Below are 11,236 nucleotides of genomic sequence, written 5' to 3'. Positions count from 1 at the left end.
TAAGTTTCACATTCAAAAGTTTTTTGACTCCAAATTCACCACCAGTCTACTGGGTCATGTGCAACATTGAAGTTATGGGATCAATTTTTTTTTTTTTTTTGGAAAAATGCAAAATGACAGTAATGTGGATTAAAATTCTTAAATATCTGAAACAATTACTATTTATATATGCTTCGAAGAAGTGTTCTAACTTCTACACAATTGGGAATTTTTTTTTATTTTTTTATTTTTGAGATATTTTACAATCTCACTTTCTCAGAATGAATTCTCTAATTTTTATTTTTTTTATTTTTAACAAAAGGTAGAGTATGATTTCGCTAAAAATGTGAATGAAAAATTATTTTAGACATTGAAAAATACACATGACTTGGACTTTCACCAAAACTTGAAAATGCAGAAAGAAACACCAAGAAAGTCAAATGGGAAAAGGGCCAAGAAAGAAACCCACTGCAGAACAAAAAAGAAATGATAAAATTGACGCCCCTTCTTGAAACGCTGCAATCTTAGACAAACTCGATCCATGGAAGCCTCTCAGTGTCTTCGGCCTCTGCTAGCTGCCGCGCCATGTGACCTATCTTCAACACCACCTCCATCTCATTCACATTTGCAACACTCCGCGATCTCTTTCATTTATTTAATCATAGTCCGACCTCCATTAATTGCACTTGATGATGATCCGCTCTCGGCTGCGTCGCTCTCGCTCTCTCAGATTTTTCTTCCTCCTGCCACCTCCCACGAATCCACAGCTAATTCTCTATGCAAAATTCACAATATATGGCTACTACATAAGTTTCTTGCAGTGGATGGTTTTAGTATTCCAAGAAATGCTGGTCAAATAGACAACATGGGTTTCAGTATTGGGAGAGAAATGAGGTTGAGAAAGAACAGATGGGTTTGCATGAAGTGCGCCGCAAATGAGTTTGCGATCAGCCCTCGATATTTGTGACCATGCTGGCATTCTTAGGATCTTTCATGGCCACCTTTTTTCTGGTTTAAAAAATAAATATATAAGGAATTGCGCGTGGACTCAATGGTTGTTGCATTACATTCTCACTTCCTTCTCCTTGTTTGTTTCTTTCACTGAGGAGTTTGGATTTCGGGTATGTCATAAATTTGGTTGTTTGTTAGAATGTTTTCGTACTTTTAGGTAGTTTTGATATGTGAGTAGGTTTCTTTAAGCTTATGTTGTAGAATTTGTTGGTACTTAAAAGGATGATGTGCAGTCGGGAAAATTTGTTGATAGTCTGTGATATAGTATGTGACTCATATTGAGTGAAAGACACATGGAGAAAAAGGGGCAAGCTTGTATTTTAATTGTTGAGGGTGAACGATAGGTTGGGGTTGCGGGGAACGCTGTGATAAGATTAAGGGGTAATTTTAGAATTTCATTACCTAGGGATACTCTTTTATGTAACCCTGCCGAACCATGTAAATCTTTTTCTTTTTTTTTCGCTTTTCTCTAATTTTCACCGGGAATTGTTGCACGAAAATTTTCAGTCTCTTGTTTTCAAGTATGAATTATAGTGAAATCTGGGGTGTTTTTCTACAAGAGCAATGCTGAAATATCTAAAAAGGCTTCTCTGAATACAGAGACACAGTCCATGGTGACTTGCTGTTATAACAGTAGTTTGAAGGAGGATCCCATTTGCATTTCAGGAATTCTTTTTATTTATTTCTTTATTTTTAAAAAAGAAAAAAGAAAAAGAGTTTTCAATCCAATTCTAAATTTTCCCTTTAGATCTGTTCCCTTTTTATTTGAATTTCTTTCATAGCATGGTTCTGATTTAGTTGCATGTATATGGGTTCTTTCAATTTTCTTTTTCAGAGAAGAACAGAATCTTGGAGGAACAATTTCTGATAGAATGAGGCCGGCCATTTTCCTGCATTTTTTCTTTGGAACATTGGCCTGTTTGAGTCTCCTCTGTGTTATAGCAGAGGACCCATCTAGATATTACACATGGACAGTCACATATGGAACAATTTCTCCTCTTGGGTCTCCTCAACAGGTTGGTTTTTAACAGTATATTTTTGTAATTGCTGATTCTGTTTGAAATTTAACATTAATGGGGTTCATATGTTAGCTTCTAGGGACTCACCTTGATTAGTTTTTCCTTGGATTTTGTAGGGTATCCTTATTAATGGACAGTTTCCTGGTCCTACGATTGATTGTGTGACCAATGACAACATTATTGTTACTGTCATCAACAAGCTGGATAAACCTTTCCTCATTACATGGTCAGTGCTTTCTTCCTTCTTGGACCCTAACTCTGCTCACCTTTGTAGTGTTTTCGCGTCATATATTTGTATGAAAACTCATAAGCAATAGTTTATTGGGAATCTAGGAATGGGATTAAACAGAGAAAGACCCCATGGCAAGATGGAACGCTTGGCACCAATTGTCCAATCCCACCAAACTCAAACTGGACATACAAGTTCCAGACGAAGGATCAGATAGGAACCTACTCCTACTTCCCTTCAACTCTAATGCATAGAGCTGCTGGAGGTTTTGGGGGTTTTAATATTGCGTCCAGGTCTGTGATACCGATTCCATATCCTATACCAGTTGAAGAATTCACTCTACTTGTTGGCGATTGGTACAACTCTTCCCACAAGGTTAGTAAGTAATGGTATTTATTTTCTTTAATTTTCTTACAGCATAATTCCTTGAGTCGCTTTGAGATTAGGTATGTAATGGTTGAAGGCATGCACATCCTTTCCATTGAAATATGTAGCACTGCCAAAATGTGCAAAATGGCAAAACAGTTTCATCGAATTTAGTATTATACATCCCGGGGAAATTTAGAAGTTGTTTACTGCTCTTAAGAATGTAAATATATTAATCTATTGCATTTAGGGGTAGATTTGTGGGGAGGCAAATGTTCTAATAGGTCTTATGCTTGCAGGCATTGCAGGCCAAATTGGACTCAGGTATTCCTCTTCCACTTCCTAATGCTCTTCTGATAAATGGGCTTCCTAGTGGTTCCACTTTCACCGGTGAAAAAGGTAACCATCTCATGAAATTCTTGAGTCTATGCTTCCCAATTTCATTTCAGGGGAATATGCTTTCCTGAATCTATATTAAGGCCAATTCAGTAGCTAATTACTAGAAGTGTTGTGAATATATTTTCAGGGAAAACCTACAAGTTCAGGGTTTCAAATGTGGGCATATCAACTTCAATCAATTTTAGGATTCAGGCCCACACAATGACACTCGTTGAAGTAGAAGGAGCTCATACAGTGCAGGATGTTTATGACTCCCTGGATGTTCATGTGGGTCAATCTGTTGCTGTCCTGGTTACCTTGCATGCTACGGTCAAGGATTATTTCATCGTGGCCTCGACCCGGTTTACAAAGCCCGTCCTCACTGCTACTTCATTTCTTAAGTATGCTGGTTCCAGCACCCCTGCCTCTGAGCCATTGCCAATTGGTCCAACTTATCAGATTCACTGGTCAATGATGCAGGCAAGGACCATCAGGTATATAATACTCTCATGACTTCAATTGTCATAGTTGTAGGCCAGTTGCTTCAAAACTATTCTAATGGCTTTCATTTTCTGTGTTGGAAGACGGAATTTGACTGCAAATGCAGCCAGGCCAAACCCTCAAGGGTCATTCCATTATGGGACCATACCGATACAAAGGACACTCATTTTAGCCAACTCTGCAACTAAGATCAATGGAACCCTAAGATATGCTGTTAATGGGATCTCCTATGTCAACCCCGCAACCCCATTGAAGCTTGCTGACTATTATAACATCTCGGGTGTCTTCAAGTTAAACTCCATCAAGGATACTCCTCCTTCTGGCCCTGCAGTTTTCGGCACCTCTGTCATAGGAACTACCCTTCATGACTTCATAGAAATTGTCTTCCAGAACAATGAGACCACTCTCCAATCTTGGCATCTGGATGGTTATACTTTCTGGACTGTCGGGTACGCCTCTGTTCTTTGTTTGCTTATTATTTGCTACTGGATTCTCTGCTCTTTTTGAAATCAAGTCTAAGAAATTCTATGATAATCTCTGGAAATTCAGATTTGGCTCCGGCCAGTGGACGCCTGACATGAGGAGGCGCTACAATCTGGCTGATGCTAACAGTAGACACACTGTCCAGGTAAATGAAAGTTCTAATTTTTTTTCTCTCTTTCGGTTTATCCAATTTAGTTTCTCACATATACACAACTTGTTGCAGGTATACCCCAATTCTTGGAGTGCAGTACTGGCATCTTTGGACAACAAAGGCATGTGGAACTTGAGGTCTGCAATATGGTCACGGCAGTATCTAGGACAGCAATTGTATATCAGAGTATGGAACAACGAAACGAGCTTGTTTACTGAGTATGATGTTCCTGATAATGCATTGTACTGTGGCAAGGCCAAGCGCCCATAAAATTACCTTCATGTGTTAGTTCTTTCATTGTTATTACTATTAGTTTTTTTCTTTCTTTCTTTCATTTTCAGTTACGAGGGTGTGACTGTCGGTAAAAAGGAAAAAGGGGGGTCAATAAGCTTAGAAAGAGGGACAATATTGAAGAAAATTTTAGTTGTCATTGTGTCAAGATTTCTTCCTATTCATAATCATAATAATATTTTCCTTACTTTTTCTGATCAGCTACTGTGCTATATGCTTGGGTTTTTTTGGTCTGGTGATGCTTTTTTTCTTGTCTGTTATCTGCTGCCTTTCACCCTGAATAAAAAGAAAAAGGAAAATAAGCACAATTCAGCTCAAAACATTGCCTAAAAATGCAAACTAGCTTACCATTGAAGGGCACAAAATGTAGGAGAGGCCCTCACAGACAACAAGGGAAAGCACAAACAGCAGACACATGGAAGCCAACCCATATACATGGTTCCAAGGGTTAATATACTCATGGATGTGTTTGACAGTAATTCTATAAAGTGTTTTTAATTTTTCTAATACTTAAAAAATAAAATTTTTTAAATATTAGAAATGATATAAACATTTCCTAAAATTACCATTAAACGCACTTTTAGAATAGTTTTAATACAACTTAATAATAATACTTAATAACTTAAAAGTAACTCTAAGTTGAATTATATTTAAGTTAAAGGTATTGAGTTATCAAAGTCATTTTTAATTTTAAATTATAATAATATGAGATAGTTGGATAATGTTTCTTAAAAGTATTTATAGTTTTAAAAACACTTAAAAAGCTCTTTTAAGGTAAAAAATAGATGTTTAATAATATTTTGAAAAATATTACTAAAAATTTAGAAAAACACTTGAAATAATTTTTAAAGAAGCACTTGGAAGATGTTTCTTTAAAGAAACACTTTAAAAATTTTCAAATATTCCTGAAATACCCTCGGGTGTTTTCTGATATCTATCGTCTTTTTTCCTTTCAATTCTCTTCTCTTTCTCCTTCCCTCTCCTCTTCCTTCTTCCCTTTCCATCTAAGTGGAGACTTTATAATCTAAAGGCTTTCATCGCTTTCATTCAACATCATTGAACTCTGCTTCAAGGTAGTTTCCATCCTAGATGAACAAGTTTTGTAAAGCATATCATGTGCAAGATGTAAAAAAAATATATATTAGAAATAAATGTCCATAGATATATCTACCTCAAAGAAGGAAAGAAATTGACATATGTATATAATGAAAACATGCGGTACTTGAACTTACAAATCATATACATATCACAAGCATCATAGAGCTATAATTTTAACCGTATTTTATAATCCAAACCCCACCTTGGGCAAGAACATCAAGGGATAAAAACTAACATTTGACACTTTTAATTTTTAGACTATACAATTTAAGAAAACTTTTAAATCTCAGGGAGTTGCCACCTATTATTCTTTGATAAAAAAAATCACTATTTTTAATCTAATATGTACTCCAATATTTTTTTTAATCTTTGAGAATTTGTTATACCACTATTAATGTTTATTTATTAAACCATTTGTTTTAATTTTTTCAAAATTTTCTTATAATCATAAAAATGATTATTTTTAGTTTTTTAATAATATAAATGTTTACATATTCTATTAATATAGATGTTTATATATTCTTTTATAATGAAAAGTTTTGGGTTTATTATAATATTTTTTTATAATTAAATTATATGTCATTTTTTATAATTTATTCTTAAAAACGTTTTCATACTTATACTTATACAACATATAATAAAAAATATTATTAAAATCATTTTTCCATATTCTCATAAAAGTGTTTTTCATGGAAACACTATAAAAAAAAATACTTCTAATAAAAATACTTTATCTAAAAACACTATCAAATGAGTTTTAAATTACTTAATCAAATATATTTAATATTTTTAATAACTTAAAATAAATCATTAAGTCATATTAAATCAATAAATTGATTTATCAAACACCCTCTTAATAACATATCGTATGGATTAAAAATATATATATATACACCAAATCCGACAAAAAGATGATTAAACATGAACTTTAGAAAATCAAGAATCAATCAAACAACATCATAAGGCTGCTGAGGCCACCGACACTAGTTCACTGAAAACAGTTCGGCATACATTCAAATTTTCATGAAATTAAAGACGACTTTAACTTGAATGCTTATCTAATCCGAATCCCTGCCACTCTATAAAGTTGTTATCCATAAAATCAGTCACAATCTGTGTGTTATTCACCCTACTTCTAAACAAACAGTAAATTTCTTTTTCCATAGCTTTGGAAGTGGACCACATAAATTTGTGAACATATAATATTTACAACATTGATCCACGTAATTCCCCATGATTGTGATTGTGATAATGATAATCTATATTCTATTACTGACATTAGTTAGTCTGTAGCTTTATTTTAAACATGGAAGAAGACTTAACTTGGATGGCAAATTGGAATTTTTCAAATTGAGTGGATTGTATCAAATCCATCCATTTCGATTCTATCAAACAGGTTTGGTGAATAATTACAATAACACGTAGAGGGATAGGCATGATAATAGCAATAAAAAAACATTTAAAACCATATAAATATGGGTTGGATTAGGTATGGTGTCAAATGCTTCAAATCAAAGCCCAAGGCCCTTCCATGTTTCAGAATGGTTCTTCGTACTGGTTTCGAATTTTTATGCCTATGAAAAATACTAAAATAGTTTATTCATTGAAATTTGTGATCGCTAAGAGAGAAGGGTGATGTCAGTCGATGACCCGTAACAACTGAAACAGTACTAGGTTTTTTTTTTTTTTTTTTTAATTTTTTTAATTCCACCATTTTGCTTCACACTCGGAAGTATAACATTGGAGGGAGATGTAACCGGAAGTTAATTATCTAATTGTTGAATGGAGAGGTTGAATTCAGTCTGGCATGTTTAGTCTGATCACAAGGCTACTGAACTAAACAAGATGCCAAGGGAAAACATGAGAGAGAATAAAAAGAGGAAGAGGGGTGGTGGTGGTAATGGTAGGTTAGGAGTTCTGAGTGATGGAAGAGAATATATATTCTTTGCCAATTTCTGAGTAGGAAGCAAGGAGAAACACAAAGGCGATTAACATAAAGCTGCAGCAGGAATCCTCCCAACTGTAAGAATCAAATTGCAGTTTTAGGAAACTCTTTCGAAAGGCTGCTTTGACACTTCACTTATCACTTTCTTATAACAAAACAATCCAAAGAATCTTCATCTGCCATCCACAAGGCCACCACCACCACCACCACCACCCTCCTCCTCCACCTCTTAATTTATGAAAAGTGAACCCTAGCTACAGCTTTAAGCTGACCAAGAAGATAAACTCTTTCACCAATTCATGAGCTTATTCTCTCACAAATATTTTATTCCCAGTCAGAGAAAATATTATTGTTATTTTTATTATAAGCAATCTAGATAAAATCTAACATTCTCATGTGTAAGAGCAACCCCCATGGATCACACCTACCTAGAAAATTGAACTGATGGAGTACTTGCTTTGAGTATCTAAGAGAAACCCATGATATTTTATGTAAATGGTGACAATAATCTGAAAATATGAAGAAGCACTCAAAAACACCTAAAATCTTTCATTGTTAAACACACCTTCAATCACACATACAGAAAAAGGAAGTGGAGAAGAAAGAAAGAAAGAGAGAGAAACTGATGCTACAGCCATATTCATATACCACAACCCAAACAACCATAACAAAAAACAAAAAAAACAAAAAACAAAAAAAAAAAACAACCCTAGCTTAGGGAGGAAAATTAAATGATATCAAAAGAAAAGGATCTTTTAAGGATATGCACCATTAGTTGTTGGAAGATCAGACCACGAAAAGGTCGGATTCCAGTAACCCAATTCACCTCCCGCAATCGGAGCAGACTCCAAAATGGATGAAGAGGAAGAAACCGCATTGCTGAGAACTACTGGTGAATGATCGGTGTAATAATTAGTGGATGATCTAAGCCTTTGATACAGCTCCTGAATCCCAGTGTTTTGAACTTCACCAAGTATAAAGCCATTTTGCTGTTGATGGTGGCTGTTTTGTTGGTGCTGTTGAGTTTGATGTTGATTGTTTCTCCAGTAAGAGCTGCACAGACCAATAGAAGGAAGCTGGTTCAGATGATCCAACCCCATGTTCCGAGCAATATTTACTGCACCTGTTCCCACTCCTGACTCCGAGGTCATGTGGGATCCAATCATAACCCCATCATCCTTCACAGTTACAGAATTCGATATTGGACTAGGGTTAGGATTAGGGTTCTGGGTGGCTCTCAGTAAGGCCAGCAGATGAGAATTCTGCGGCGACGCCCAAAGAATTGGGTTGGAAGGTATCTCGTGATCAAACCCACCTCCCAGACCCGATTTTCCGATCTCGGACACCGCGCTCTTGGCCTTTCCGGCACTCGATTTCCCCACAGCTGTTGAAACGCTAGTGTTCTTGTTCTTCCGGCAACCCCCTCCAATCGGAACATTGCGGAGGGCACCGCCTTTAGTCCAATACCTCCGGCAGGTCTTGCAGAAGTGGCGAGGCTGTGTAAGGTTATAGTTGTTGTAATAACAAAACTTAGTATTGGAAGAATCACAGCGAGGACACCTCAAATTCTCAGAAGCAGAAGAAGTGGTAGCAGCAGCAGCAGTGGTAACAGTAGTAGTATTGCCAGAAGAAGAAGAAGATGGAGAAGGTGAAGGAGAAGGAGAGGGAGAGGCCTCTAAAATTCCTCCATTAATGGTGATTTTCCTCTCTCCTCCTATAAGTCCAGCACCTCCCCCTAACAGCTCTTGAATCATCCTTTTTTTTCTTTTGCTGCCTTTGAAGATCTACAACAATCCAAAAACAAGAAAAGCAAAGTGAGGTGAGATCTTTTTAGCAGTGGAAAAGATAAAGAAAGTAGGTTTTGTTGTGTATTAGTATTACAGTATATGTGAGATCTATGTGAGAGTGATAAAGAGAGGTAGAAACATGAATTGAGAGCTTGTTTCAGTTGATGAATATGGGCTTTGTTTTTGTGGGTGTAAAAGAATAGGGGTGTGTGGGGAGGGTTGAGCCTTTGAAGGAAGCTTTAATATAGATACATATACAAGACCAAACACCCCCCACCTTTTCTCTCTCAGTCTATGCGGAAGAAAATAAATTAAAAAAAAATTTCTAGGATGGATTTGGATTTTGGTTGCAAGTAGTTTTTGGAGGGAAGTGATTGGAGGTTTCCCCATTTCCCACTTTGCCCTTTTCCCTTCCTTCTCTAAGGATTAAAATAAAATTTTATAAGACCACATTATTACTCTCATGATTCCAATGACAGTCAGCAAGAAATATTAACGAATTGATGATTAAAACCACCTTTTCTTCTCTTTTTATTCACCTGGTGCTTGCTGTCAAAAACACAGCCATTTTAAAAATAATCATATCTTTTTTTCCCATACGCTCCACACTTGTCACCCCACTTCGACATTGCTAGGTTTATCATAGTATTAACGATTTCGGATTTTCCTATAATTATCCCCAGTTTGGTCGTATGCCATATTCCTTATCTACAGCATAATCACTAAGCTTGAAGAATAAAACAAAACTAGTCAAAGGTGGGACTCAGTTCAGGATTGTTTATTTCAACATTTTGTTGACAACTAATTATATGGTATGTGACTAAACTTCCTAGTGAAAAAAATTCCTAAACTCCTATCATTTTCCTCAATATACGTTTGAAACTTCAATCCTCAATTACTTAATCGATGGGGAAATTTAAGATGAGTTCACTATTTGCTTTAGCATTATGGGAATTGTTTTTAGCGCTAGTGGGAAGAAAAGCCAAGGATTTATAATGGGGGAAGAGAAGGGGAGAATTAATAATGATAGTAGTAATCAAGTTAAGTAAAATAATAATGTTTGGGTTAGGGTAGTATTGGGGTTAGCTGTGCAGGAGAAGATGCTGCTGAAAGACAATGATTACATGTTCAAGAAGAGGGCTTATCACGTGGAAATACGTGTAAAGCACAAGACCCCACACCCAACAACAAAGCCACTGCCCGAAACTTATGGCTTGAATTGAGCCTTCCCCCACACACTACACTACCCTAACAAATCATCAGCATGATTGCCATCGTGTGCTACACATTTGAGCCATCACCCATCCCCTCTATCCCAATTATTCTCACGTGTCAATGCTCCCTCTCTATCCGTGTGCCTCTCCTCTCCCCATCTCACCTTTCAATTATTTGACTCCTAAAATATTTATTTCTAATAAGCTTAGTATATATGTTGAATGCTTTACAATATCTAGAAAAAAAAAAAGGGAAAATAATTAGGTTTCAATCATAGCCTAAGAGCGCTTTCATACAATTGAAAGCGACCAATACTACATTTGACAATTGAATTGGTGAAATGGATTCACACCTGGCTCAATTGTACGATGAAAATTGGAAAAAGAGACTCCATAGTGGCTGGGTCATGGTCATGAGCTTGAAAGATGTGGTTGGGTCTGCGTTTCTCACTACTTTACATTATGCCCACTACTAAGAAGAACACAAAACAAATTGTAAATCGACTTGACATAGCCCTCATCCATTCGCCACTGATGTATATATATATATATATATATATATAAATGTTATATTTCACCAACAAAATTTCATTCAGATATGGTGGTAAATGGAAAGAAAAAGGGTGGGGGTTGGAGGATGGAGGGGTCTACATGTCTCACATTTGCCGAACCGTTTGTCAATCTCTATAGGGATTCAAAGCCATTGATTATGAAGAGTAATCTTATCACTTGAGATACAAGATAATTAAATTAACATTGTAACCAACCTTGTTAGTACTAAGAT

General features: G+C 35.9%; 2 protein-coding genes across 3 annotated transcripts; one reads left to right on the top strand and one right to left on the bottom strand.

Annotated features, from left to right (window-relative positions):
- The first annotated feature begins 426 nt into the window (after positions 1-426).
- On the top strand, positions 427-4,608 carry LOC100266715 (L-ascorbate oxidase homolog). 2 transcript variants are annotated; one of them, XM_002267984.5, is made up of 9 exons: positions 427-1,100; positions 1,826-2,006; positions 2,126-2,235; positions 2,343-2,613; positions 2,904-3,003; positions 3,131-3,476; positions 3,567-3,932; positions 4,033-4,111; positions 4,190-4,608. In XM_002267984.5, the coding sequence occupies exons 2-9, from the start codon at positions 1,863-1,865 to the stop codon at positions 4,385-4,387; spliced, it is 1,614 nt and encodes a 537-aa protein (XP_002268020.3). In that variant the 5' UTR covers positions 427-1,100; positions 1,826-1,862; the 3' UTR covers positions 4,388-4,608. The 2 variants fall into 2 exon arrangements, with proteins under 2 accessions (XP_002268020.3, XP_019073787.2); XM_019218242.2 differs by lacking the exon at positions 427-1,100 and adding an exon at positions 1,479-1,604.
- Positions 4,609-7,969: 3,361 nt separating this feature from the next.
- On the bottom strand, positions 7,970-9,481 carry LOC100244391 (dof zinc finger protein DOF1.1). The gene is made up of 2 exons (XM_019218234.2): positions 9,333-9,481; positions 7,970-9,235 (listed from the first exon to the last, which is right to left on the bottom strand). Exon 2 carries the CDS (start codon positions 9,203-9,205, stop codon positions 8,207-8,209), a length of 999 nt encoding a protein of 332 aa, XP_019073779.1. The 5' UTR covers positions 9,206-9,235; positions 9,333-9,481; the 3' UTR covers positions 7,970-8,206.
- Between the last annotated feature and the right edge of the window lie 1,755 nt (positions 9,482-11,236).

This window comes from Vitis vinifera, chromosome 7, assembly GCF_030704535.1.
Source record: "Vitis vinifera cultivar Pinot Noir 40024 chromosome 7, ASM3070453v1".
Taxonomy (NCBI): Eukaryota; Viridiplantae; Streptophyta; class Magnoliopsida; order Vitales; family Vitaceae; genus Vitis; species Vitis vinifera.
This window is presented reverse-complemented; position numbering and strand designations above follow the sequence as displayed.

Excerpts from the sequence above, each read along its gene's own strand:
- LOC100266715 (XM_002267984.5), top strand. The coding sequence starts at position 1,863 with ATGAGGCCGGCCATTTTCCTGCATTTTTTCTTTGGAACATTGGCCTGT. Across the intron at positions 2,236-2,342 it reads AAACCTTTCCTCATTACATG|GAATGGGATTAAACAGAGAA; the intron begins GTCAGTGCTTTC and ends TTGGGAATCTAG. Across the intron at positions 2,614-2,903 it reads GGTACAACTCTTCCCACAAG|GCATTGCAGGCCAAATTGGA; the intron begins GTTAGTAAGTAA and ends TTATGCTTGCAG.
- LOC100244391 (XM_019218234.2), bottom strand. The coding sequence starts at position 9,205 with ATGATTCAAGAGCTGTTAGGGGGAGGTGCTGGACTTATAGGAGGAGAG.